The sequence below is a fragment of the Diabrotica undecimpunctata genome, chromosome 3, assembly GCF_040954645.1.
Source record: "Diabrotica undecimpunctata isolate CICGRU chromosome 3, icDiaUnde3, whole genome shotgun sequence".
In the NCBI taxonomy this organism is placed as follows: Eukaryota; Metazoa; Arthropoda; class Insecta; order Coleoptera; family Chrysomelidae; genus Diabrotica; species Diabrotica undecimpunctata.
The window spans coordinates 88,428,941-88,455,991 of record NC_092805.1 but is presented as its reverse complement, the minus strand read 5'-3'; the positions used below and the strand labels follow the sequence as shown (position 1 = coordinate 88,455,991).

General features: G+C 32.5%; 1 protein-coding gene across 1 annotated transcript in view; it reads right to left on the bottom strand.

The window, feature by feature from the left end:
- Positions 1-409: 409 nt before the first annotated feature.
- Positions 410-27,051, bottom strand: part of Ptip (PAX transcription activation domain interacting protein) — a 72,480-nt gene continuing 45,838 nt past the window's right edge. The window contains exons 11-14 of the mRNA XM_072526245.1: positions 24,622-24,908; positions 17,519-17,750; positions 16,473-16,686; positions 410-6,789 (exon numbers count right to left, since the gene is read on the bottom strand). Of these exons, the coding sequence (XP_072382346.1) occupies positions 6,225-6,789; positions 16,473-16,686; positions 17,519-17,750; positions 24,622-24,908 (1,298 nt within the window). The 3' untranslated portion in view covers positions 410-6,224. The remainder of the gene's footprint in view (positions 6,790-16,472; positions 16,687-17,518; positions 17,751-24,621; positions 24,909-27,051) is intronic.

The window sequence follows — 27,051 nt, the reverse complement described above, 5'->3', positions numbered from 1 at the left end:
ATCCAGTCCTGTCGTCAAAAACGTTCGTGACATTCTACACTGAGTTATTACATCGCCATTGACGGTATAAAAGTAACAAGTATCTATGGACTCTAGAAGACTGAAGCTCCGAAATCTTTGTGTAAATCCAAAAGCGTTGCCGAGTACACTTTAGTGCCCAACCAAGTATCTAGTTAAATTATTATTATTTATTCTTATGATTCTTAATCATAAGTTTACTGTATTCTAAAACTTTTGTTTATCGGTATTTGATGAGTCGATAATAGTTTAGTAATTGTAATTTCTTGCATGAAACAAACAATTTAAATAAAATGATTCATGTCTGTTACTTCATCGAAACTAAAATATGTAACCAAAAAATATAAAAATTTTAATATAATGAATAAAGGTTTTGAAAATGAAATAGAAATATAATAAAGACTTTCTTTTAAATATTTTTACAATGTAACAATAAAAAACAAAAAGAAATAGAGTAAAAAGAATAGAATTTATCAAAGCATCATATATAGGCTCAATGATTTGTTCCACAACTAAAGATACCACATTTGTAATACTTGATTTACACCTTCAAAAATTAAAAAAACTCTCACCAGATTCTTTTGTTTATATAGATATTTACTCTGCTATTAAATAGATAACATAAATATGTGTTCAAAAAGGAGAAGGCCCTACATGTAAAAATTAAAATCAGATATTTCCTTTTGCATTTTAATCAATTTTAGTTAAAATCTCATAAAAAAGTACAAAATAACTTTCATAAAAATTTTATTATTAATTAATTAATATTATTATTTATTAATAACGAAAACAGAATATCTTAACTTACAAACACACTAACAAATGAACACTTCGTATTAACAGATAATAAGAATAGTAAAAAATGAATGAAAATCCATGAAGGAAAATATTTTGCGCTCCTATTACAAGGGTACAAACCTCGGTCAAGAAACCATTGGCAGTTGATAGCAACATGTGTATGTCGACTTAGGCAAGAGGTACCCAGAGATTCAAGTATCTGTTCAGCGACTAGCAGAGCAATACCGGGTAATTATAACAATCTTATCACAGAAACTAAACGCGATACCATCAAGCGAAGTCAAACGGGAGATTCTCAACCAAGAGGCAGTTGTAGATCAAGTTAAAATACATCAACAGATTTCTAAACTTGCCATACAAGAAACTCAATCTGATAATACATAGTGATAACAATGAGTTGCACGATAGCCTGGTAAGTGAAATGGCACGTACTTTATAAGTACGTATAATCAACCCGGTAAGCAGATTACCGATACTAAAAATAAACTTTTGTATGAAACTAAGTGCGCTGTTACAAATTGTAAACACTGAAGTCATACCCAATTAAAAGAAGCCCATACATTGGAATATTTACACATACAAATTTACTGTGAAGCAACAGCAATTGCTAATGTTATGGGCATTAAGATGAGAACACGGCGGGGTAATAATATCGGAAAGTCAGATCTGGAAAAATGGCTGCTGAGGAAGATTATTCCGTATTGATATTGGTCAAATCACGGAATATATTCGAGGAATAACAAGTAGAAAAGTAATAAAAAAAGCCGAAGAAATAGTGCCGAGCACTGCAAGACACTCACAATATGATCCAGAAAACAACACGGCCCAATAGTGCCTCGATAGATTAAAACAAAAAGTCCCTGATAATTTAGGCCGACTAAGGAGGTACAAAGTTACTAACAACCGGAAATGCTAATATTACAGGGAACAAAAAAGCGGATCTACTTACCAGAGAGGGATATAGGCGAACAATTAGAAAAACAGATTGTCAATTTAAAAACTTATTTTCAGATGCACGCTGAGACATCTACTTTACACCGCTTAAACTAAGGAAACCACAAATGCGCATAAACCACCTTCCTAAGGACGAAAAGATATGCACCTGGAAGGATAAACCTCTGCATGGGCGACATCCCAATGAAGTCATCCAGGAAAGATGTTCTCTGAAACACAAGGTTCCCTACTCGCCATTCAGGATTAGGTTATACCAACCTAGGTTATATTATTTTGATATGGTGGAATAGTTATTCCGAAAACATTCTGTGATGTAGCCGATAGGGTTTTTATATTAATATACCTTTTATAAAAGATTTTTTTTAAATAAAATTTTTTGTGATTCATGGTATACAATACAGGAATTCAGTTTCCTCGTGGATCAAAAATTACCTGAAATATATCGTCAAAGATCCTAGGTCCAAAACTACAAATGCCGATATGGATGTTCAGCCCAAGAATCCAAACAACATCTTGGCAGCTTGGCAGTCCAGCTTTCAGGAGATCCTTCATCAAGAGATAGCTGATAAAGTGGGACTTCTCTAAACCAACCATCTCTACTATTATCAATACGTCGCAGACATTATGCTTGAGAATGATAACTACAAGCTATACTGGGACCGCACAGTGCTCACAGACCAATCAGTGGCGCATAATAGACCAGATAGTATACTACTTAATAAAGTAACTAGACAAACAACACTGATTAATGTGGCGATACCTAACAATAATAATATGCGTGTTAAATATAAGACCGCCAGGTATAGAGATAACCAGCCGATACCTATTATCCTCTATACTAGTTTATTCCGAAGAACCCCCCTCTCTTCTTTTTCTTCTTTTGGCATCATAACTCTGGATGGGTCTTTGCCCGTCTGGCTGTGTCCTTCCACTCAGACCTGTCTTGTGTCCTTCTCCTCCCTTGTCTTACATTCTTAGTTGTCAGGTCATCTCCCGCTTCATCCAACTAACTCGTTCTGGGTCTTTCTTTTTTTCGTCTTCGGCGAATCGGCGTCCATTGTAATATTTTTTTGTTTGTTGATTTTGTATCTTCTTGATGTCTCTAGACAAGTCCCAGCCATGACAATCTCTCACTTTTAACAAATGCTACAATATCGTGCCCTTCATTGAATTCATTAATCTTATCGTTTCTCCTGATTCTCCATGGCCTTCCTGTTGCACCGGGCCGTATATTTTTCTAACACTAACCAAAAAAAAAAAAAGACAAAAAGACAAACTCAAATGATATAAATGATAGGATTTCTTTAATTTTAGACCTTGTTAAGCGGGTGGGGAAATGGGAAAACTCCCTCAGTTCTTGAGTTGCGCTTCATATATTTTTGTCATTACCCAGGCCTCACAACCATAGGTTACACTACGGGTCTAATTAATATTCTGCAGATACGTCATTTTGGTTCTTTTGTCTAATACTTTCGATATCGTCAATCTTTTATAAGCATATATGTACGATTCCCACTGGAAATACGTGCATTAATTTCGCTATTTACGGAACCTTCCTAAGAACCTTCTAGAAAGCATAAAAAAGGTGGGTTGAGTGAATAGCTCATAAGATCATTTGAAAACTTCGACGTCTAGAATTTTTTGGAGATACTTCAGTATACCAAGCTCGATACGGAAAGAACTAACTTACCCGAGGTCAATCTTTTTGATACAGTAGTTACCTGGGATGGGAGAGTTTTCCCATTAGAGGGAGTGACAGCCGTATGGCTTAAATCTGATAATAAAATATCTCATTCTGTAGAATATTTTATTCTAATCTATCTATCTATTCTTTTTCGTAGTTGTAAATGGGAAATTTTTTATTACAAATATTATTGGTCACTGGATTTAGTACCACCAGTTAGTAATGAATAAAATATTATAAAAATAGATTAATTCTTAATGAAGTTAGAACTAAAAGCCGAAGGTTTTACGGAAGACATCCCTGAACCAGAAATTGAACTTGTGGTTCCTGAAGAACTGCAAGTACTGCAGACAACTTTGCAATGGGCGGAGAATCCACCTAATCTTCGAAGGATTCTGTTCACTGGGCAACCAAAATTGAACGTGGTCGTACCCCCTGAGGGTAAAGCGATAGACTACTTTTATCTTCTAGCTACTGACGATTTCTTCGAGTTGCTGGGCAGAGAAACAAACTCTTATGCTAAGTATGTCTTCATGAACAATCCAAGGCCTCATTCAAGGATAAATCGCTGAAAGCCTGTTGATAGGCGAGAAATGTCAGTATTTTTGGGCATCAGCTTACGATAAGAAAGTTTATGGGTAGGAATCGATTCATGATCATTTTACTGTGTCTCCATTTTGCTCAAAACCTTTAAGTAGGTGAGGCTATCCCTATCGATAGATTGTACAAAGTTCGATCATTACTGGACTTTTTCAATACCAGAAAGTCATGCCATTTATAGCCCTATGAAAAACCTGTGTATTTACGAATCTATGATGTTATGGCGAGGTCAGCTTCCGTTTCGTCAATATATAAAAATAAAAAACATAAATATGCCGTGAAATGTTACTTGTTAACAGAAAGCAATGGAACAATAATCAAGGCTCAGATTTATACTGGAGTATGTGATGGCATGGGAGCAAAAGGAAACGCTGCCAATGTTGTACTTCACCTCATGAGAGGCCATAGCTTGTATACGGATAATTTTTATAATTCGGTAGACATTCGGAAGACAATTGCTAGAGAGGAGTACCTACTGTATGGGAACTCTCAGATCGCGACGAAAAGAAACGCCGCGCGCCGGTCGAACTAGGTAAGGCAAAACTAAAAACGGACGAATCGATTCAACTTTATGGGGGACGTGTATATGTTGGAAAGACAAACGAGAAGTTATTTATATTTCTACTAAGCACGTATGACAGAAGTCACCTCCACGTCTGGACATATAAAAATTATCACGACACCCGTATGTTAGTATAACAAATACATGTCGAGCATTGATCTCCAAGATCAAATGCTCATCAAATGGTCATATTATCCATCGCAAAGTAAAACCATTCGTTGGTACAAAAAAAGTCGGTATATACATAATTGAAATGATGTTGTACAATGCGTACATATTGCATAATAAATACTCAGCACGAAAGATGTCATTTCTTAATTTTCGACAATGAATCATAGAAGTTTTGTTGCCGTTGTTAACCAACGGAAAACAAACCATGCTAATGGAGAAGAAGATCCAGAGCTACACCTACCATCGAAGTGCGAAACGGCTGAAAACTTTAACTGCGAATTCGAACAGTGAATTCGCAAATATGCTATGTATTACTGCAGAAAGTGTACAGCCTCATCAGTGCTATGTTTAGAGCCTTATTTTGGGGCATACCACAGTAGTCTACAGTGATAATGATCTCTATTTTCCTTTCGTTCTTTCAGTTTAGGTTTTAACATTCGACATTTTTTTGCATTGTGCTATAAAGGAATATATATATTTTTTAATTTTGCTGACTTGTAAGTAAAAAATTTATTTAAAAATTCCTGTATAAGAGGTATATAATTAAACCACCCTATCGGGCTACATCACAGAACGTTTTCGGAATTAATATTCCATCATCAGTGTTATCTGGATGTACATGTACTTGTAAGTAACCTTTTTTTATGATATTTACAATATAATACCTGCCATTTTTACATATAATAAACATAGGACGATTTTGTTGGTATTTCAATCCTGACGACAGGGGCATCAGTGGGCACTGGTGTTCAGAAACTCAAAGACCGTGCCTACGATGCACTGTAGGCATCATACGTTTTAAAGCAAAAAAGCGTGGGTAATAATATAAAAGATGGGCATATTACCATTCCTCGGCATGAGAAGAGGCAGTATTGAGTTTTTAAGTACGTGGTACCAGCCATGTATCTTTTGTTTAAGAGCAGCGAACGTGTTAAAGTTCTTTGTCATAGCTGTAACATACCTTCTTTTGAGAAATATCGATAGAAGCACTATCTACAGTAAGATTTTCTTACTTCGTTATTAATAAATAAACTTTTATACTGGGAATACTCTAAATTCAGTGATGAAATATTTTTGCAATAAAAAATTCACGAATAAATTATCCTATACACGCCTACGAAAAAGTACTGCCAGTACTTATACCAGATAAAAAGTACAACCTCAATTACAAATGACAATTGAGTTTCCGTTACCCGAATTTATCTTGGGTAAAACTGGTCGTGTTGCAACCAACCACAACCATCTAGCCAGGTAATATAGTTAAAATATAATCTCTTTAGTTTTGGAATAATCGTTAGTTGTTAGTACTTAACATGTCAAAATATTTTGAAAATTTGGCCCAATTTCATCCACTGATACGTGTACGCAATAAAAATATAGATAATATTGGCATATTCAGTAATCCAAATCGTCTTCATTACTAGAATCATCAGAAAATCATAACACACATACAGCGTAAGGTTCAACTTCAAACGTTTGTTTCAAGATAGCGCTAAAAATTAGTTCTACATTACAAACTACTTTCAGTTTATCCTTTTTATTTCGCAGCAAGTCAGCAACGAGATGAAGATCATCTTCGTGTGTTATGATAAAGTAACTATAAGGGGAGTTGAGAGTAGTGGCTTCCACTTGCGAAGAACTGCGCCTATGTTTCTCTACGATTCCTCCACAATTTTGTATGAGCTCCACAACTACTTGCCTACTTGGAAACACACTTGGGGTTACGAAGAAAAACTTTCCTTCGAACAACCTGTTCCTGTTACGGGTTTGAAACGTTTGGTCTATATCACATTTGTATTCGAAGTTGAAGTCTTTGGAATGCAGAGCGTACTTGTTTTCTGGTAGAAATTGATTCGATTCGTGGGATTCCCTCACCCAATGTTCCGACACCACATACGCTTCCTTGGAGATGGCGAAGAAGAGTTTGTTAGTACGGGCAAGTTGCGGCATTACTAAGTGTGTGAAGTCGTGGTGGTCTTTAGCTACACATCCACCTAATTCTCTAAAACATCAAAATATTCAAATGTAATAATCTTTCCAACTATAAAAATGTACAAATCAAAAGTATGTTTTTCTATAATGCTAAAAATAACAAACATGGCCTATATGGCCAGAAACTAATGTATGTTGGTGTATATCACGTAAAATACAGTTTTTTCACCTCAAAGGCCATTACTTAACAAAAAAGTGTCCCTCGATTCAGACGATGTCGGAATATGAACAAACAAGCTTTGTAACCCAGTCAATAGAGATGCTGATAATCAACTTTTGTGCAGTTCATATAAAAACTCGTGAAAGTACTTTTAAGATGAAGCTCTGGGACCGGCGCACCTGGTAATAATTATTTGGAGGATAAAATCCGGCACCAAATAATCTTTTTTATTTATTTTTTAATATTTAGTAGTTTAACCATTACGATATTGTAATAAAATTGAATTATTGTCTATGATGTAATCTTATACCACTCTTCCATCACATTCAGCTGAATATTTGACGTAATTTTCTTGCGTGTTTGACAAAATTGACTCTGGTGATTACACCGAAATATAAATCAAATGGTTTGGCTTTAATGAAATTTAAGCATAATTGATAAAGCCACGAATATTGACTGATATTATGTATGTATGGCGCGATTTTTTTTACGTGCATGACAAATTTGACTATCTGAACTCTTAAAAGTACTTATAATAAATCAGGATATCTGAGATCTGATATCTGAAAAATTATATTTTATGTGTAACTATGAATTTCTTATACCTATTTTTAGTAATTTAGTGTAAAAATAGTGTAATAAACGGTAAAACAAAAATTTTAAAAAATCGACCTGGTTTCGATTCCAGATCCGTAAGAATAATAATCGCGTGTTTTAACAGCGCCTCTCTAGAGCGAGTTACAAAACTCTTTTTTTTTGCATTTAAAGAAGGACATCGTCTGCATAAGCGTTAGCTTGCAATAAGCTTCTATATTCGTTAGTTATATGCAACTACATGTATAAGTAGAAGACCGATAAGAAGTACGTTTTTCCATAATGTCAGAAATAACAAATATAGCCTATATGGTCAGAAACTAATAAAATAGTATGCAAGAAAATTGCTTATAGGCCAATTAAATTGGTTTTTTACTGCACACAACTCTATAGATAAGTTTGAGATAGTACTAAAAGACTCTAATCCAGGGATTTATCAATTTTTTAGTGGAACTATTTTTAAATGAACAATGAAAACATCAAACTCATTCTTTTGCTCACAAGTTAAAAACTAATCTATTTAGAGATTTGACGTCAACAAACAACATTTTAGAAAAAAAGATATAGAAAATGAGATATACTAAATTAAAATGGGGTTAATAAATACAAAAATTATTGCAACATGAACAATAAAATCGCTGTTTTTGATAACTTTTTATTGTTTATTAAAATTTGTTTAAATGTACCTGAACTTATTTAGTTCAAATTAAATGGGAAAAAAATATTCAGAAAGCTGGTTAAACAATACAACGTTTAGAAAATAGAAGAAGTCCTTCGACCCTTAGGAGGCAAGATAGCCCCCTTTTTTTTAAATCACCTACGTTAATAATTAACAACATTAAGGGCTGAATTTAACCAATATATTAAGAGAAAAGAGAAAATTATTCAACAAAACTTTTAGCAAACAAAATGACTGAAAAACAGGAGTGTTGTACACAAAAAGTACTTTGCGTTTCGATTATAGTAAAAGGGGTGGGGGTAGCCGAATGAAGGGCCAGCCGCTCTCTCCAAAAAATCTAACACGGTTTCAAAATAGTGCGCTCGGAAAAAAATGATATATCTCGGGTTCTACTGTACTAAATTTGATCTTTCTTTTTTTAATCTAGGGTACAACGTTACAATAATAACACTAATCTTATTATTATTGCCAAGTTATCCACCACAAAGGAGCTAATGACTACGGAATGTACAAATCTTTTTTTGAATCACCTTTTTATTGTTATTTTTTATTTATTTTTTTAAACTACAATTATATTAAATAAATATTATTTATTATAAACAGTATTCAATTATTATTTATAAACAAGTTTTCAATATAGTCTTATTAAATTTTAACAAATAAGTTTTTTAGTTCTAAAAAAAATTTTTAGAACATAAAATCGCATATATAATATATCACATTAATATCATATAAGAAATTATAACTTCTTAAAGTTTAAATTCACTAATTGAATTTGCCTCGTATATTTTAATTATATCCCGGGTAGTATGGGCACACTGGCTTGGAAAAATATTCTATTTCATATATTTGCACAATCTTACTTGAAATAGTCTTCTAAGTACATGTTGACAAGAGAAAATGATAATCAAAAATGGTTTAAGTAATTTCTTTTAAACAAAATGTAAAATTAAATTTTTTTGACCATAATACCATAACCATAACAAGTTTTTTTTTAGGTAATTGGCTCATTCTCGGCAAAAAATATTCTTAAATGTTACTTTTCTCTTAAATTCATCGTTTTCGAGTTATAAACAATTTAAGTTCTTAAAAAGCGCGCAAATGGCCATTTTCACGGCCCGATAACTCAGTGAAAAAATAATATTTATAAGATTAGCAATCATCAAATTAAACCTAAAACTCTATTTTAGATCTCGAAGAGTTTTTAGCAATAACTTTATAGTAATCCATTGTTTTTTAATTGTTAATTTCGCGCCGCGCCTAGTTCCGCGACCGCTATATATACATATACGGTGTCGAAACCACATATAAAATATTTAAGAAGTTATAATTTCGTATAATATAAAATATATCATCATCATTCTGGCTTTACAACCCTGCGTGGGTCCTAGCCTCCAAGAATTTTTCTCCAGTCGTCCCTATCCATCGCCTTTCTCCGTCAAGCACGTATTCCCATATTTCTCATGTCTTCATCGATGTTACCAAGGAACCTTTTTCTGCGTCTTCCTCTTCTTCTCTGACCAATGGGTCTATCAAGGAGCGTTTTTCTGGCTGGGTCATTTTGTTCCATCCGCAGTACATGCACTATCCACCTACGACGTCCTATCTTAATATGTTTTACGATGTAAGGTTCCTGGTATATTCTATAAAGTTCGAAGTTGTATCGTCTTCTCCACGCTCCATTGTCATTCACTGCTCCATAGATTCGCCTTAGTACTTTTCTTTCTAAACATCCTAACATGTTTTCATTATTTTTTGTTAGAGTCCAGGTCTCTGAACCATATGTTAAGACTGGGCGTATTATTGTTTTGTAGAGTTTTATCTTTGTGTTTTTCGATATAATTGTGGATTTAAGGTGGAGATTGAACCCAAAATAGCATCTGTTGGCCGTGCAAATTCTGCGGTTTATCTCTGCGGTACTATTATTTTCAGTGTTAACTAGCGCTCCCAGGTATACAAATTTGTTCACTGCTTCGCGGACGTCGTTTTCTATAGAGTCGTAGGATTTGTGGTTGCGTGCTTATTTTCATATACTTAGTTTTGTTGATGTTTATTATTAAACCCATTTTTGTAGCTGATTCTTTTAATGCTACATACGCCTCTCGTACAGCGTTTTCCGTTCTCCCAATAATATTGATATCATCAGCATAGACCAGGATTTGCACTGATTTAATATATATTGAACCAGTGGTTGTGATTTGGGAGAGACATATTACTTTTTCCAGAGCCAGATTGAATAGTATACCGGAGAGAGGATCTCCCTGGCGCAGCCCGTTATTTATTTTAAACGGTTCAGACAGTTCCCCCTGAATTCGTACTCTACATTCAACTTTTGCAAGAGTTAGTTTTGTTAAATTTACCAACTAATTTGGTATTCCTAGCTCTTTCATTGCTTTGAACATTTCCCTTCTATTCACAGAGTCGTAGGCTGTTTTGTAGTCTATAAATATGTGATGAGTATCAATGCCATATTCCAGTGTTTTTCCAAAATTTGTTTCAGGGTTGCAATCTGACGAATTGTCGATTTACCACTTCTGAAAATAGCCTGGTATTTTCCTACTATCCGTTCTGCATATGGTGCTATACGGTGACATAGTACTGTGGAAAATATTTTATACGCTGCATTTAGAAGCGTAATTCTTCTGTGGTTAGAGCATTTTTTGTGTATGGTGCTAAGTATTCCAATATTCCAATCATCGGGGGCATTTCTATGTCCATATTTCTTTTATAAGCTGCTGTAATACCATTATGGTATCATGGCCAACTTTATATAGTTCAGCTGGGAGATTATCTATTCCGGGGAATTTGTTTCTGGCTAGCTTTTTAACTGCATCTTTAACTTCAAGAATCGTTGGTGGTTCCTCTTCCCTCTCGTCTGTTCCCCTTACCTCATTCTTTTCGTCTTCCAGGTTTTCTTCTTCTTCCGCTATATGAAGTGCCTGGTTAAAGTATTCCACCCATCTATTCAATATATCTTTCCTTGTTATTAATAGGTCTCCATTCCGTCCTTTGCATTGTCTTGTGGTTGCCTTGAATTCTTTTCTGTTGATGTTAACTTTCCTATAGAATGCTCTGAATTCTTTCTCTCTGTTGAGGTTTTCTATATATTTAAGTTCCTCATTAAGGTGGTTTCGTTTTTTTCTTTTGTGTATCCTCTTTTCTTCTTTTCTCTTTGCCTGGTAATTCTCTACAGTTGTTCTAGTTGCATTCTTGCATTCATCGTCAAACCAATGATATTTACAGGCACAAATTTCTGTTCCTATTTCCTCTTTCGCTGCTGCTTCAATGTCTTCCTTTATTCTGGTCCAATAGGAATCTGTATCTGTCTGGCCTTCTTCATTTACATTTTGATGCCGTAGCCTGTTGGTGATGTTTTCCGAGTACCGTTCTGCAATTGTCGCATCTCTCGGCTTATATAAAAAATATATAATATAAAATATATATAGAATAAATATAATATAAAATATATATAATATAAAATTAAAAAAAAACTTTTAATACTAAAAAACTGATTTGTTCAAATTTAATAAGAGTATATGAAAAAAATTGTTTCTACTTAAATATCAATTTAATAATGTTTATAAATAACATTTATTTAATATAATTATTCAACAATTACTAAGTGGTGCAGAGTAGAGAACATTTTGATGCGGTGATTGTAAACCTTCAGTAATGGAGTGCACCGGAAGAAGAATATAATTATATTTTAAATAAATATATAAATAACAATAAACAGGTGACTTAAGAAAAGATTTATACATCCCGTAGTCATTAGCTGCTTACTTTTGGATTTGAATTTTGCAATGAAAATACGATAAATATTATTATTTTAACGTTGTACCCCAGTTTAAAATAAGAAAGAGCAAATTTAGTCCAGTGTTATATTAGAGTCAAATAATTTTGTTATTAAATTTGCTAAAATTATGATTTAATAGGTTATTGTCACTGGACAGTCTCCTGCAAGTCTCTTGTAATCTAATTAAACAATTTACTTATTATAATCCTTATTACAGATTGTAAATAAATAGGATGTTAAAAAAAATTAGTCCAGTGGATCCAGGGATAAGTTATTGTTTTCCGAGAGCTATATTTTGAAACTGTGTTAGATTTTTTGAAGAGCGCGGCTGGCTCTTCATTCGGTTACCCTTACTCATTTTACTCTAGTCGGATTGCAAGGTACTCTTTGGTTATAACACCCCTATTTAAACAATTTTCAATAATTTTGTTAGCTAAAAGTTTTGTTAAAAACTTTGACTTTTCCCATAAAATATTGGTTAAATTTAGGCCTTATGTTACGAATTAACGCAACAGTGATTAAAAAAAACCAGTTAACTTGGCTCCTAAGGGTCGTAGGACTCTTTTTTTTTTCTAAAAGTTGTGTTTTTTAACCAGATTTAGGAATATTTTTTTGGAATTTAATTCAAACTAAATTCTACGGAGTTATTGTAAATGTTTATAAGCTTAAAAAGTGCTATTGAAGTTATACTTCTATACGCACGGTCGGCGTTGGAAATTTGCATGAGAGTGAATCTGTGAAACCATTACATATATAAGATAATGAGTAAGAGAGAGACAGAAGATATATTTTTTCTCTGTTCCTCTCTCGAGAATAAAAATTCTTTTTTGTATATATATTTCCTTTTATATCCTTTTATATTCCTTTATATTCCCCTTATATTCCTTTTATATATAGAGAAAAAAAAGTTCCTTTTGTATATATATTTAATATTATATTATATATATATATATATATATATATATATATATATATAATATTATATATAATATAATATGTATTAATATTATTATTTATGTGATATGTTTTGTATTATTTAAAATTAACGTTTATAAGTATTTCAGGCTTTTGTATTTCAAAATAATCACTGTTTTACTGAGAACTGTCAATTTTGAAATCCGTTAGTGTCATGTCTAATTGGCAAATCCTTTACGTGTTTGGTTCATACGCTGGTGGTTGTGAGTTCGAATCCCAATTATGAATTTCCTTTTTTATTTTTGAAATATTTAAAAACCTCACGTTAATCTTATTAAATATATGTAATATACGCAAAATACATAAATTTTAAAATAAAATGAAAATTTACAACATAATCCGAGTTGTTGGTTTTTTATTTTTATCTTCGTAAAGTAAGTTATGTATATTGGCAGCTTTAAATACTTATGAATATTACATTTTAATTTATATTGTATTATTATATCGAATTATGTTGCCGTGTATTTATTGTATTGTAATTTTTATATTAATAACAAAATAAACAATGAATTTTACTGCAGAGTATTTGTAATTTGTTTTTGCATTCAACTCCTTTTATACATATATAAAAATAAAAATATATATTTTCATTAAAATATTGATACAATCCTTCATTTACTATACTCCTATTACAGGTCAAATGTTTATATATAGCAAACGATGCACCATATACCTATATAACTAATTCTTTTTCTCTTTCTGCTCTCTCTTACCTATAGCATTATATATGTAATGATTGTGCAGATTGACTCCTATATAAATTTTTTACGGCGAACGCGTGTATAGAAGTATAACTTCTACCGGCAGTCCCACTGGACTGCCACACCCGTTTTTATTTATTATTAAATCATTTTGTGTACATAAATGTAATTTTTTAAACCATGGGCTTTTTTCCATAAGTTATTAGTATACGTATTGCCGAAGAAAGTAAGCCCTGGATTATTAAGATCAATTCAGTCAAATTATCTGGACCAGTCTTAGAAATTAGCTAATTTTTCAAAAAATCGTATAAACAAATTAAATTTCGCAAAAACTATTCAATTGATCTGGCTAATCTTTTGCACACGATTCAAACAAGATAAGACCCTCAAGTTCAGGTACTTTTAAACAAATTTTAATAAATAGCAAGACAGTTATTAATAATATTCTAAAACAACGATTTTGTTGTTCATTTTGCAAATATATATATATATATATATATATATATATATATATATATATATATATATATATATATATATATATATATATACGAGCAGATTATGAACCTAGCGCTAACTGATATAGACGAGGGAAGATGAATGTGCGAGTTAAAATGAAAAAAGTCTTTAACAGTCACGATATAAAATTACACTAAAAGTTAGTTTACTAATATGCTACATTATCCGTTCTTCTATATGGAGTGGAGCTATGGGCCTTAACTGACGCATAACTGAATATACTCGAAGCATTTGAAATGTGGTGCAATAGACACATGTTGAGGATTTCCTGGATAGACAAAGTTACCAATGAAGAAGTTCTACACAGAATGGGTAAAGAGAGCGAACTAATCATAAAATGTCGTAAACTGGAATACATGGGACATATAATCCGTAATGAACAACGATACAATCTACTTAGGACCATACTTCAAGGTAAAGTGCATGGGAAAAGAGGTCCAGGACGAAGAAGAATATCCTGGCTTCATAATCTACAAAAGTGGTTTAACTTGACCACTTCAGTACTTTTTAGGGCAGCAGCCAATAAAGTCAAAATAGCCATGTTAGTGTTCAACATCCAACAAAGGATAGGCACCATAAGAAGTGTGACCTGTGACTGAAGTGATACACACCGTCAAAAAGCCCTTTATCAAATTTTACAAAAGAGTAAAGATTCCGATTCGTGAACACAGCGTACACTAGACAGTAGCGGCGAGCAGTTCCAAGCTTTGTCAGTTGACTGTGACATTTACACAATAAGCATCTTGTACAGTCGATCTAGAAATAAGGTATTGGAAGAAAGTAGGATGAGAATGGAGTTTAGATCAAAATTAAGTATTGTGTAGTCAAACAAGTGAAGTTATATGTATAATGTTATTTAATTAATGCAGCGAGAAGTTACAGAAAGTAAACCTCTAAAGTACGTCAAAACAGTTCAAGAAAGAACCACATTGACAACTGGTATAACATATATATATATATAGATAGAATGCCTGCAAACAGAGTAGTAAAATAAAGAGAGATCATTCCCCAATGGAATGACCACTGAAAAACTCTGAAATGATAATATAAGATAGACTATATGCCTATATGAAAGAAGAAGAATAAAGGAAGTAATTGTATTTTTGAAGTATCCTTCAGCGATAAAATGACTTTCAATTGAAGAGAAGTCGCAGATTGTAATGAGCAGGAAGGATGAGGTAGTTTGTATTGTGTTGTGTTGATTGTGTACTCCCAGCGTCGAAAATTTGTAGTGATATGGTCAGTTATAAGTAGAAAAGGTGCGAGTTGCTTGTATGCGGTCGAAGGTAAAATGATTTAAGACAAGACATTAGTATAAAATGTTTTTAGAGACAAAACTTAACTACCCCAATGGTTTGAGAATGGTTCAAAATTTTTCATGTAGGTTTTCAAAAAAACCAATTTTTAGTTCTATCTAACAGAACAGATCAATTCAGTTCACATCTGACATAAATTTGATTAAAAATGTTTGGAATTGCCTGAAAAATCTAGTGAGCTAGAAAGCCATAAAACGCGAAGGAATTAGATTAAAAGGATTATTTATCACTAAAATTACACTGACACTCCGAATAAAATCACATAAAATGGCACATAGAGGAAGCCTCCATCGAGAGGTGGATACTATAACCTATGAAATTCACCAGACATGAATCTGATTGAAAATGTTTGGAAATACCTTAAACAGCTCACGAGCTAAGAAGATATCTCCTTAGATCGTGAGCTGTTTAAGGTATTTCCAAACGATATAAAAGATATAAAAACGTGAATATAGTTGATTCAAATGACAATTTACCATTAGAATTACACTAATAGACCGAATAAAATCGTAAAAGTATGTATAGGAAACCTACTCGAAGTTTTAATTTATTTCACAAGATATAAATCTGATTGAAAATGTCTAGAAGTTCCTTAAGAAAACTGCTGTATATCCTGAACTAAAAAGATATACAAACGCGAAGAAAATTAATTAAGAGATTATTTATCACTAAAATTATAGTGATAGATTAAATAAACATGCATGCAAATAAACAATAAATTGCCTCAACATGTACATAAAGATTTTCTAGAAGGGTGCAGGCTTTAGCCAAGGCCAAATATTGATTAAAAGCCGGTAGAGAAAGAAAGAAGAAGCTGATAGAGTATTTCTGACAACCAAAAAATTGCAAAAGACTAACTGTTTTATTTGTTACCTGTGATAACTAAGAAAATAACTGGTATGTTCTAGGATTACTCAAATATCACTTTTTCAGTAGGAAAAATGCATACTTACTTGACCATTTGTTTCATTTTGTTAAGGTTGCTCACCAACGAGAAGAGTATTTTATACGAGCAATTGGCCATTATTTCATCGCTAATATTATCGTTTTCGTCTGTCGGTTCAATCTTAGGCTTCTTTGGTTTCTTAGGTGTAACCGTGGGGGAGGCACTTCTTTTTACACGTTCATAAGATTCTTGGGAAATGTTAATCGGAGCCTTCCATGCCACTAAAACAATTAGAATGTTTAATAATGTTAACTGTATGTAAAATACGCAGGTTATTTAACAGCTAGATATAATCAGTACGTTGGTTATTTGCATAAACATCATCATTTAACTTATATGAATGAAATCAAATGTTTCAGTCAAACGTATATCGTAGATGTAAGAATTAGAACGGTTAATGCACCGGCTAACATTTTTGAGAAGAACGCTTATGAATATTTGAAATAAATGGAAACGTCCATCGACTGTCTATTGAATAAATATTACCCATTTTTGGTTTATAAATATCACCAATATGTTCATCCGCAATAAAAATTTCTGTAATTCATCATTCATTCATAAATCATATTTTAAATATTACCAGTAGAAGAACAAGATAGGTTTCAATTCACCTGAAGTAGAAACTAAGCTGAATTAAGGAAAAGGAGTATCTAAAGATGTATTTATATACTATCTAGACACATAACTAAAGTAAAAACTAAAATAAATTTGGTGCTATATAAAGACATGGTTTTTGGACAACCTGTATGTTTCAGAAAATTTGAAAATCGTCTTATACCAAATTTATACCAGATTTTCAAAATCCAAGATATTTAATATACCGTTCACCGGAATTTTAAGTTATTTCCTACCTCTTACATCGACAACATACGTTTGAAGTAAACGTTTTGATTTATGTATAAATTTATTACTTACACATATGCAAAGAACCAGTGGACCGAGTATAATAGTTATTGCGATATAACGATAGTAAATATGTACTGGAGTGACCTAGTTATAAAAGAAAGTTAGAGGCTTCATATTATATGGTAAATATATATTTATTTTGCTTACCCATTAAATTAGGTACGAGTTTGGGATCGAAACTGAAATTTGGTGGGTTATGAAACTGTTGATATATTTGGTGCTCCAGTTGATTCAGTGCTGTAAAGTGTCCCAACATGATATCGGTTAACCACTGTAGATTAACTACCGGAATTTGCCACTTCTTAGCATAGGAACATTTTTTACCATCAGCCTTGGCAGATATCAACAATGTGTTGTGTTTAGAGAAATATGTTGTGCACTAAAACAGAAAATTTATAATAAACAATATTCAGTCTAGGACCGATACATACATGAACAAATTCAGCGAATATTTTAAAATTGACAGAATTTATAGTTGAAAAAATAAATTTTGATTAACCCCGTTGTTCACGCACTTTGGCTTTTTAAAAATAAGGTATTTTACGAACTTTTTATGAAAAGATAACCGTTTAAACGATTTCTAGATAACATTTAACTACTGTTGTTTGGCGCAATCTGAATGTTTTGATTAAAATCTATAGCAAATACTATAGTTAGTGACGAGTATTTCCTTTTCGTGTTCTAATTACTGTATATATCTGTCTTGAATTAAAGTTTAAATGTAAAAACGTAAAAATATATAACGACGAATTATTACTGAATGAAAATATTAAGAAAATGTCCAGAGAGCAGGTTGAAGAAGAGAGATTTAAAAGCCAGACAACGCTAGATGATATAGAAAGCTGATGTCAAAAACTAAAAATACAAACGACGATGCAAAGAAGCAAACGACTTAGTACTACTAAGGAATAGACGAAAAAAGACAGACTGGTATGATGAAGATTGTAAGAGAGCAGTTGATGACCGACATAACCAAGACAGATAACATAAGAATTAACAATATAGAAAGTAAAGAAGTATTTGCCAAAAAAATGCGGAAATCGAAGAAGATATGTAGAAGGAAAACAGCTGTTATAAGCATAACATTATAAGATATTATAAAGACGAAGAGACCAAATATTTCTCAAATACATTAAACCCACAGGATTAATATCAAATCCAACAAATGCAACTACCAGATTAACGATAATAAAAATTACTAAACTAATAAACGAATTACTTCAAAAACAACAAAGCACTTGGGAAACCGATATCATTTCTGAGTTTCCAAATAAGGTGGCAAAAGGCTGCAAGAAGAAATCACAAGAGTTGATACAGAAATGTGGGCAAAAAAAATAACCAAGCAGTAGAAAGAAACCATCCTACATCCAAGACACAAAAAAGGAGATGTTGCACAATGTAAAAACTATAGCTGAATAGCATTACAAGATTTGGTTTTAATAGCATTAAAACAAAAGTTGAAAATAATCTGGACGAACAGCAAGCAGGCTTTAGAGCTGACAGATCACTAGTAGACGAAATTTTTACAATGAAACAAATCGTACTTAGCTCATACGAATTGAATTTAGCATTAAACATATTTTTGTCGATTTCCGACATGTGATAGGCTTATGATAGAATAAACAAATCAAACTTTCGAAACATTAAAATATTTTTGAATTAAGTACGACAAAAAATAATAAGATTAACTAAATGCATACTCAGTGACACTAAAAGAACAGGTATAATAGAAGGATAAAGTCTTAGACCGTTTTAATATCAACAGAGGCCTATGATAAGGTGAAGCTTTATCACCTCTATTATTAAATTTAATCTTAAAGAAAATTTTATGAGAAAGTAACATCCACACTATAGATTAAAAATATATCATCACAGGTAAGAATGTATAAGCAGATGATCTTATCATAATAAGACTCGCAGAATTAAAAGGAATTTTTAATAGATTAGACGGGAAAACCAAGGAGTATGGATGATAAATAAATGAGGAAAAAAACAAAATATATGGACTCAGACCCTCATCATATGAAAACTTTTCTTTCTTACATCAAAGGTGTCACTGACACAATTCTTAAATTAAGAGGAATAAAGACAATATTTATCCCCCAACAAAAACTTGCATGTCTTGTCCGATCAATCAAAGACAACAACAAAATTCCAAATGAACAACACAGAGTTTATAAAATTCCCTGTGTACATTGCCCCCGATCTTATATGGGGCAAACAAATCGTAGAATCCAAAATAGGATTTATGTTCGTATTTCCGATTCAATTTCAGCTCTAGGTCAACACCATATTTATACAGGTCATAAAATTGATTTTGAAAACTGCAGAACCATAGCCCCCATCCACTTCTATAAACCAAGAATTATCCGAGAAGCCATAGAAATTGAAAAAAGGTTAAATTGTCTCAATAAAAGAGATGACGGCATTCGGTTACCTTCGACATGGAGGCCGCTCATAAAGAAAATATCGTCCGCTGAACTCTCCAATTAAAATCCATATGTCAGAAATATTGGCGCCAACCTTCACGCCAATCCCCAAGCCAACCCACCACCGCCCAAACCACGTCACCATCGACGGTATAAATGAACCGTCCGCTATTCCCAGTAGCAGTAATGGATTGATTAGTGATCAGCGTAGTAGAGTCTGGGGAGACTGAGACCTCCGAAGCCCTGAAGAAGACATCAGAGATAATGTCGAAAGCTCTGTGCAGTGAATATATATATATATATATATATATATATATATATATATATATATATATATATATATATATATATATACAAACAACTATTTGGGTATGCAGCGGATCATAGGACAAAGAAGTACTCTTTTTAGTCTACCCAGCTTTTGCAAATCTTTATTTGCATCATCAGGGTGCTAAAATAAAGAAAATTAGTACAAATTACAGAATAAAAATTATTTTGTATCTTATAGTAATTGAGGTTAGTTGTCATGGTGTTTTATAAAATGAAATAAACAACTCATATGACTCCTACAATTAATGGCGAAAACTATCCAAAAAATTGTTTTAAAAAACTTTCTTTCACGAAACACATATTTAAAAACACTAAAAACACACATATATAAACATTTAAATAAATAAATAAATATAAAATTGTTATAAAATAATTACAAAACATGTAGTCATAATATAAAATTTAGATTATAAATAATATTATCATAAACAAAAGAATTGGTTGTGAATTCATTACTACCAACTTAAAACGACAGAACTTTAGATATTAAAATGATAACAATGTAAAGGTAATAGTATACCTGATAGACGCAGAATTTTCTGAAAAAGAAGAGGCAAAAAGACTTATTTTATGAAGTAGAAGAGATATTATATATCTCATATATAAGGAGTATATATAGTTAACAATAATGAGTATAAGTTGCTTAAATTGTTGGTATATGTATTTTTATTAAGGGTTTCTTTCTCTTGAAAAATGAAAGCCATCTCGAGAAACAATCTTTTTGAATAATTACTCTCCGTGGATAGGATTTTTACATTCGGAAAATCGAAAGTGTACCCTGTTGTGGTTGCATGTGTGGCTAGGGAACATCTATCAGGGTGTAACCTAATGTCACTCTTGTAAAGAGTCAAACACATTGTACAACGATCACACTACTAGAGTGCTTTTATAATTTACATCTGGTAAGTACTGAGCAAAAATTCTGGTCAATTTGGGAAAGACATCCTTAATGAACGGAAGTGATACAAAAGATATTTTAGGAATATTCATTCCCATCAACTGACTAACAGTTACTTACTAATTACTAGAACATGTGCTTTATTTGCTAAAAGATATTCAGATCGACGAAGAACCCGTGAGACTGTGAAGATATTACTTAAAAATTTAACATATTTTTTTTGTTTTTTTAACGAAGCGAAACTTATTGTTGATAGCAATAATCAAACAATTAATGTTCTTGGTTACTATGCTGCTTATCCCGAGCGTCATTATGTTCAGCGAATTAAAACATAAAACAATAATTTTATCACTATTCTTACAATAGTTCATAGTTTAAAGTAACTTTAGCTATCAACAAGTCCTCACAGACATTACATCTAAGGACTAGCAACCCAATGGAGTCCTATGTTACCATGTGACCAATTCCGTTTATAACTTAAACATCATAGTTTTTAAATATCAAATATGTAATTCAAAGTAAATCTAACTACATGTAAAGCATTTTTACCAACATATTTAGTGGCTTAATACATGTAAATCCAGATAGCATTGATGATGGATTAGATATTCCAAAAACGTTCTAGTAAAAAATTAATACATATATCTTTTATAAAGGAATTTTTTAAATAAAAATTTTTTGTGATACATGGTATACACTACAGGAATTTAGTTTCCTTGTGGATTTTAAATAAGTTGTTATTAAGACTCTTACTTCTAGACTTACGTTATATAAAGTTTCATGCCTGTTTAAGTAAGGTCAAATCTACAATCCTATTTTTCTTTCAATTTTCTTTTAACCCGTTTTCTGCTAGCGTAACCGTATGGTCACAATAAATGGCCCCTTTTAAATATACAACATTTAACACATACAGCGATATATGCAACTAGTAATACGACCACGCGGACTAGAGATGTCTATGTAACGAATGACATACCCGGTACCTGATCTATTCGCTGGCAAAGTCGTGTTATAGTTATTGTTTGTTGGTGTTACAACGAGAAAGCATCAAAATGGACATTCGCTTTGAGTAGGTAATATTTTTTAATCTTATTTTTAAAGAAACCAAAAATATTTTTGAACAAATAGGACCTAGAGACATGTGTTTAAGACATATTTATATAATTTATCACAAAGGTATTGTATCAAATGCGGTAGAGCTTCTAATATTTGTTTGTGACCATAACGTCACACAGGGATAATATGTGATAATTAATAGGTTTTCTGTTTTTTTCTCTTTAGACGTGGTTTTACATTACAAGAAGCATTGACCATGTTATATGATGACGAAAATATAGAAAATGATGAAACATTGGTGTTTATATTTCCTCCAGATGTTCATGAGGATACGGATGAAGATTCCGGTGACGAAGACGATGGTGGTTTAGTTGACAATTTGTCTCATAGACAGGTATTAGCGCCAGCTGAAGTTCGAATAAATCGTATAGAAAATATGGAACAAGGAGAGGAAGACTCTGTGGATGAAATAAAGACAACAGAACCTGATAAACAGGTGAATCAAATAAATAAGGGAAAAAATAAAAAATGTAGAATTTCTAAAAAAAAACTGAGATCAAGCAATGGATAGAGGGAGATTTGATACATAATAAAAAATTTAAAAACGGGAATAAATCTGAAACTTATGAATTTTATGACACGGGTCCATTAGAACTATTCGAACTATTTTTTGACAACGATATGTTTGAGCATATTTTACAAGAAACAAAAAAATATGCTGCGTTCAAGAATTTTCCAGATCCAAATCTCTCCATTGATGAATTAAAATGTTTTTTCGGAATTTTAATTTTATCCGGCTACCATCCCTTACCGGGCAGAACATATTATTGGGATCAACATGATGACATGGCAGTACACATGGTGAAAAATTCTATGTGCAGGAATAGATTTGATCAAATCATGAAATGTATATATTTTGCCGATAACAGCAGAATTGGAAGGACTGATAAAATGTGGAAGCTACGCCCCATTATAGAAAAGGTGCAAATGAAATGTACTTTCAACCAACCCAGCACATGAATTATGATAAATCAATGATCAAGTATTTTGGGAAACATAGCTGTAAACAGTTTATCAAAGGTAAGCCAATACGCTTTGGCTATAAAGCTTAGTGTTTGAATTCTGAAGACAGTTATTTGATTCATTTTCAGTTATATCAAGGTAAACAGATTTCAACTGATAACAGTTATGTAGAAAAATTTACAAGTGCAACAGCTCCTTTACTTCAAATGCTTAACGATCTACCAAATAAGATGCCAAATTACCATATTTATACTGATAATCTATTTACGAGTTTCAATTTACTTGCAGAATTAAAACTAAGGGGATATGACTGTACTGGAACAATAAGACAAAATAGAGTTCCTAAGTGTTGCCCATTGCCGGACAACAAAGTAATGGCATTCATGGGTGGCACGGATAGAATGGATGAAGATGTGGCACGATACAGAATTGGCATCAGAAGTAAAAAGTGGTATTGGCCTCTTTTTACTTGGCTTGTTGACGTATGCCTACATAACGTCTGGGTGCTTTATAAGAAGTCCTCAAAGGAAAGAAAAAAAAAACACCTAATATAGTTTTCCGCCGAGAAATTGCACAGATGTATTTGCGGAAATATGGAGTACCGCCTAGACGTCCTGGTAAGCCTTCAGTCAGCAGGAATAGTCTGTCCATGAATAGAGTGTCTGACCATCTACGATATGACAAAATTGACCATCTTGTTGTTCCAGTTCCTAACGGCAAAAGACGTAGGTGTGCAGGAGAAGGATGTTCTTCTGTGATACGTACACAGTGTAAAACATGTAATTTAGGACTTTGCATTGAGTGTTTTGAAATTTTTCATACACAGTAGTAAATACATAATGTATGTATAGGTAACCTCCCTGTGTGACCATATGGTCACATCGTTTTTTTCTTATGTTTATAAAAAAAAATTAATAAAAACATATTTTTACGTTTATTTAGTTTCATTCCATTGTCATCTGCAGTTATATTTATGAAAAAATATATTTATTGATATTCTGGTAGAAAATGGGTTAACGCAACATAAGCCGCTGCAACGAGTATGATTTTGTCATCCACTGCACCCAATTGTATTTCCCGTTTACGAACAAATTTAAGGGGCATACTGTTGCTGAGATATAAATATATTGTCGAGCCATATGCTGCATTCAATATTGTCACAAATGGCTGGGCCATTGTTGCCAGTATTCTACCCATATTTTGCAGTAAAAATATTGCTCATTTAGAAGCAGCTTTGGATAACGTTATTCATTGTTAACATTTTGTCAATAACAGTTTGTTTTGTATTTAAATTTATTAATACAAATTCTTATACACAATACAATAGTAATAATAACGAAACCAAGTTAAATTTTTATTATCTCATAATTCCTGACATTCTCTACTATGCCGACAGTAAGACAAAGTTAAGCGAAAAAGATAAGGACGAATTGAATGATATACAACGGATTTAAAAGGAAATGACCAATACCTATAATATGAATTGCGTATATAGCGTAAGAAAAATTACATACCTTTGCTCCTGTATATTTAACCATCTGCTTGACTCTTGCTCTATCGTTCCCTTCGAATCCGCTGACAGAAATCAAGTGTTTTGCTGCTGGTGTAGTGTCTAAGTAAATATTTGGAAGATGTAGAGCAGTCCAAGGTGGTAATACTTGTTTTCTTTGCATCACGTCGGATAACCAAAGTATAGTAACGCACCTTTTACAATCTCTTAATGCTTGCATTACTACACCGTGACGCTGGGTCTCACAGAGAACGTGTGTCACTCTGCTGCAGTATTGCTTTTCTACCTCACCTAGACAAAAGTTGCCATTTAAATAATTATTATTCACATATCATTGTTACAATTAAATGAAATTAAATCGTGCACTTTTTTACTTCACAATCACAAGATCTCTGACTAATAAAAAGCAATTACGTTATTTTGAACTATGATATATGGTTTTTTAATTAAAATTGAAAGGTCAATTAGAAACTTCTGTATGTATACTGCTTATATACATATGCATAGTATACGAATCATGAGTGTATATTTCGATCACAAAGAAATTCACAAAGCTACAAAACAAACAATCAATCAAATTAACCACATACTAAGAGAAGCCAAACTTATCAAGTCTATAAAAGACAGTCGCACTTACAGAGGGCAGATGCAAATTCGTACCACTTACTAGTAAGAGTAAAAATGGAACAAATGATTTCTTCAACCCATTGACCAAAAAGTAATTTAAGCAAGAGGTATAATGGCAGAAGAGCTACAAAAGGAGGAGATCACAAATAAATTTAGAAAATGAATAGAAGAAGGACTAGCAACCCAAAAATCAACGGAAGATTGTAACGATGGGATCGCTGACTCTCGCCGCCTGCTTGCCACCTATTTGTATGCACGCATTCCCACCAACGAGAATAGGAGAGGCCTATATTCGGCAATTCGAATAGAGAGAAGGGCTTAAAAAAAAAGATTCCCACCGATACCTACTACTACCATACGATGCGCGCGGAAGGTGTAATATCGGCGAAGGTATAAAACAGCGTAGATATTGGCATAGAACTGAGTTCAAACCGGAGAACTGATCTGGTAAGCACTCCAGCCCAAGCCTTTGTGTATCGATCAAAAGATCGTCGGTAGTTCAAGAGTGAAGTACTGATAAGAGCTACCCCGATCATGGAGTATTCATTTAAGGGCAGTAGGCGACCAAGTATTGATTGATTGCTTTCCATTCCTCGTCTGTATAGAGTAGTCATCGATTCGGCCGCCTAGACTAAGTATTGATTAGACTTTCCCTAATGATTTTTCGCAGGTATCAACAGCGGATCGTAGCGTCGTCGATTTATTCACTAGGATTGGTATTTTATTTTATTGTATATTGGTTTATTCATATTATAAATATAGGTTAATTTTATTTTGAATACATTTTTATTTATATTAAACTTGTGTTTAATTGAGTCTGGTGTCTAATAGAGCTATCCATCATAAGATATAGAAGATGGATAGATTAAAATAAATCGTCTAATACTGAATACGGTCAAATAGGTAGTACCAATAGACAAACGAACAAGACACAAGTATCGGTTCGATGAGGATTGTTGTAAGACAGTAGATTAGCGAAACAGCAAAAAAAAATTGCAAACAAAAAAAATGGATAATTTCTTTGACAAAAACTGAGCAATATTGAGGAAGATTTTGTAAATACTTATATCGTATCTTATGTACCTACTTGTATCGTATTCATAAATAATAAAAAGGTGTCAAATAACATAACAAATAATTCTCGATCTATGCAAAATTGAATAATATTCGTAAGAGTAACATTTTATTTTGTAAAAGTTCCGCTGCAAATTACTATTATTAACATAACCAGCCAAATATGGCTATAGCATATAGAAACCTCCAATTTGTAATTACGGATGGGCATGGGTGAAAGTAGTGTTGTGTCAATCGCGATTGATTGGTTCGTTTTGATTCAATCACTTCAATGTATTGAACGACCGAATCCCGCTAGTTCAAAACGATCCAATCGTATGGTGACAAAAATCTATTGATCGACCGCCGATCGAGATCGAACCAAAACAAAATCGCACAGCCAATACTCTCATTCTCATTACCAAAGAATATAGACGCATATAGAAGGATCTTTCACTGTCATTTTTCAGCGTCAGCAAAGGTTATACACAAAACAATAGAAGTTGATGTCAGCGCTATTACTTCTGCTTCTAAAATAAGAAAGAGTGGGGCAACAAATGAAACTTTAGATATTTTTATATGTAGATGCCTTGTGGTCGTAGAATAGCATTAAATTTTTGCATTTTATAAAATTTTTTGAAGAAAATAAAATATTATTTTAACTTTTAAAAAAAATATGATTCAAATTTTTAATTTAAATAATTTATTAATTTATTTATATCATATGAATAAAAAAACCAGTTATGAAAATTAT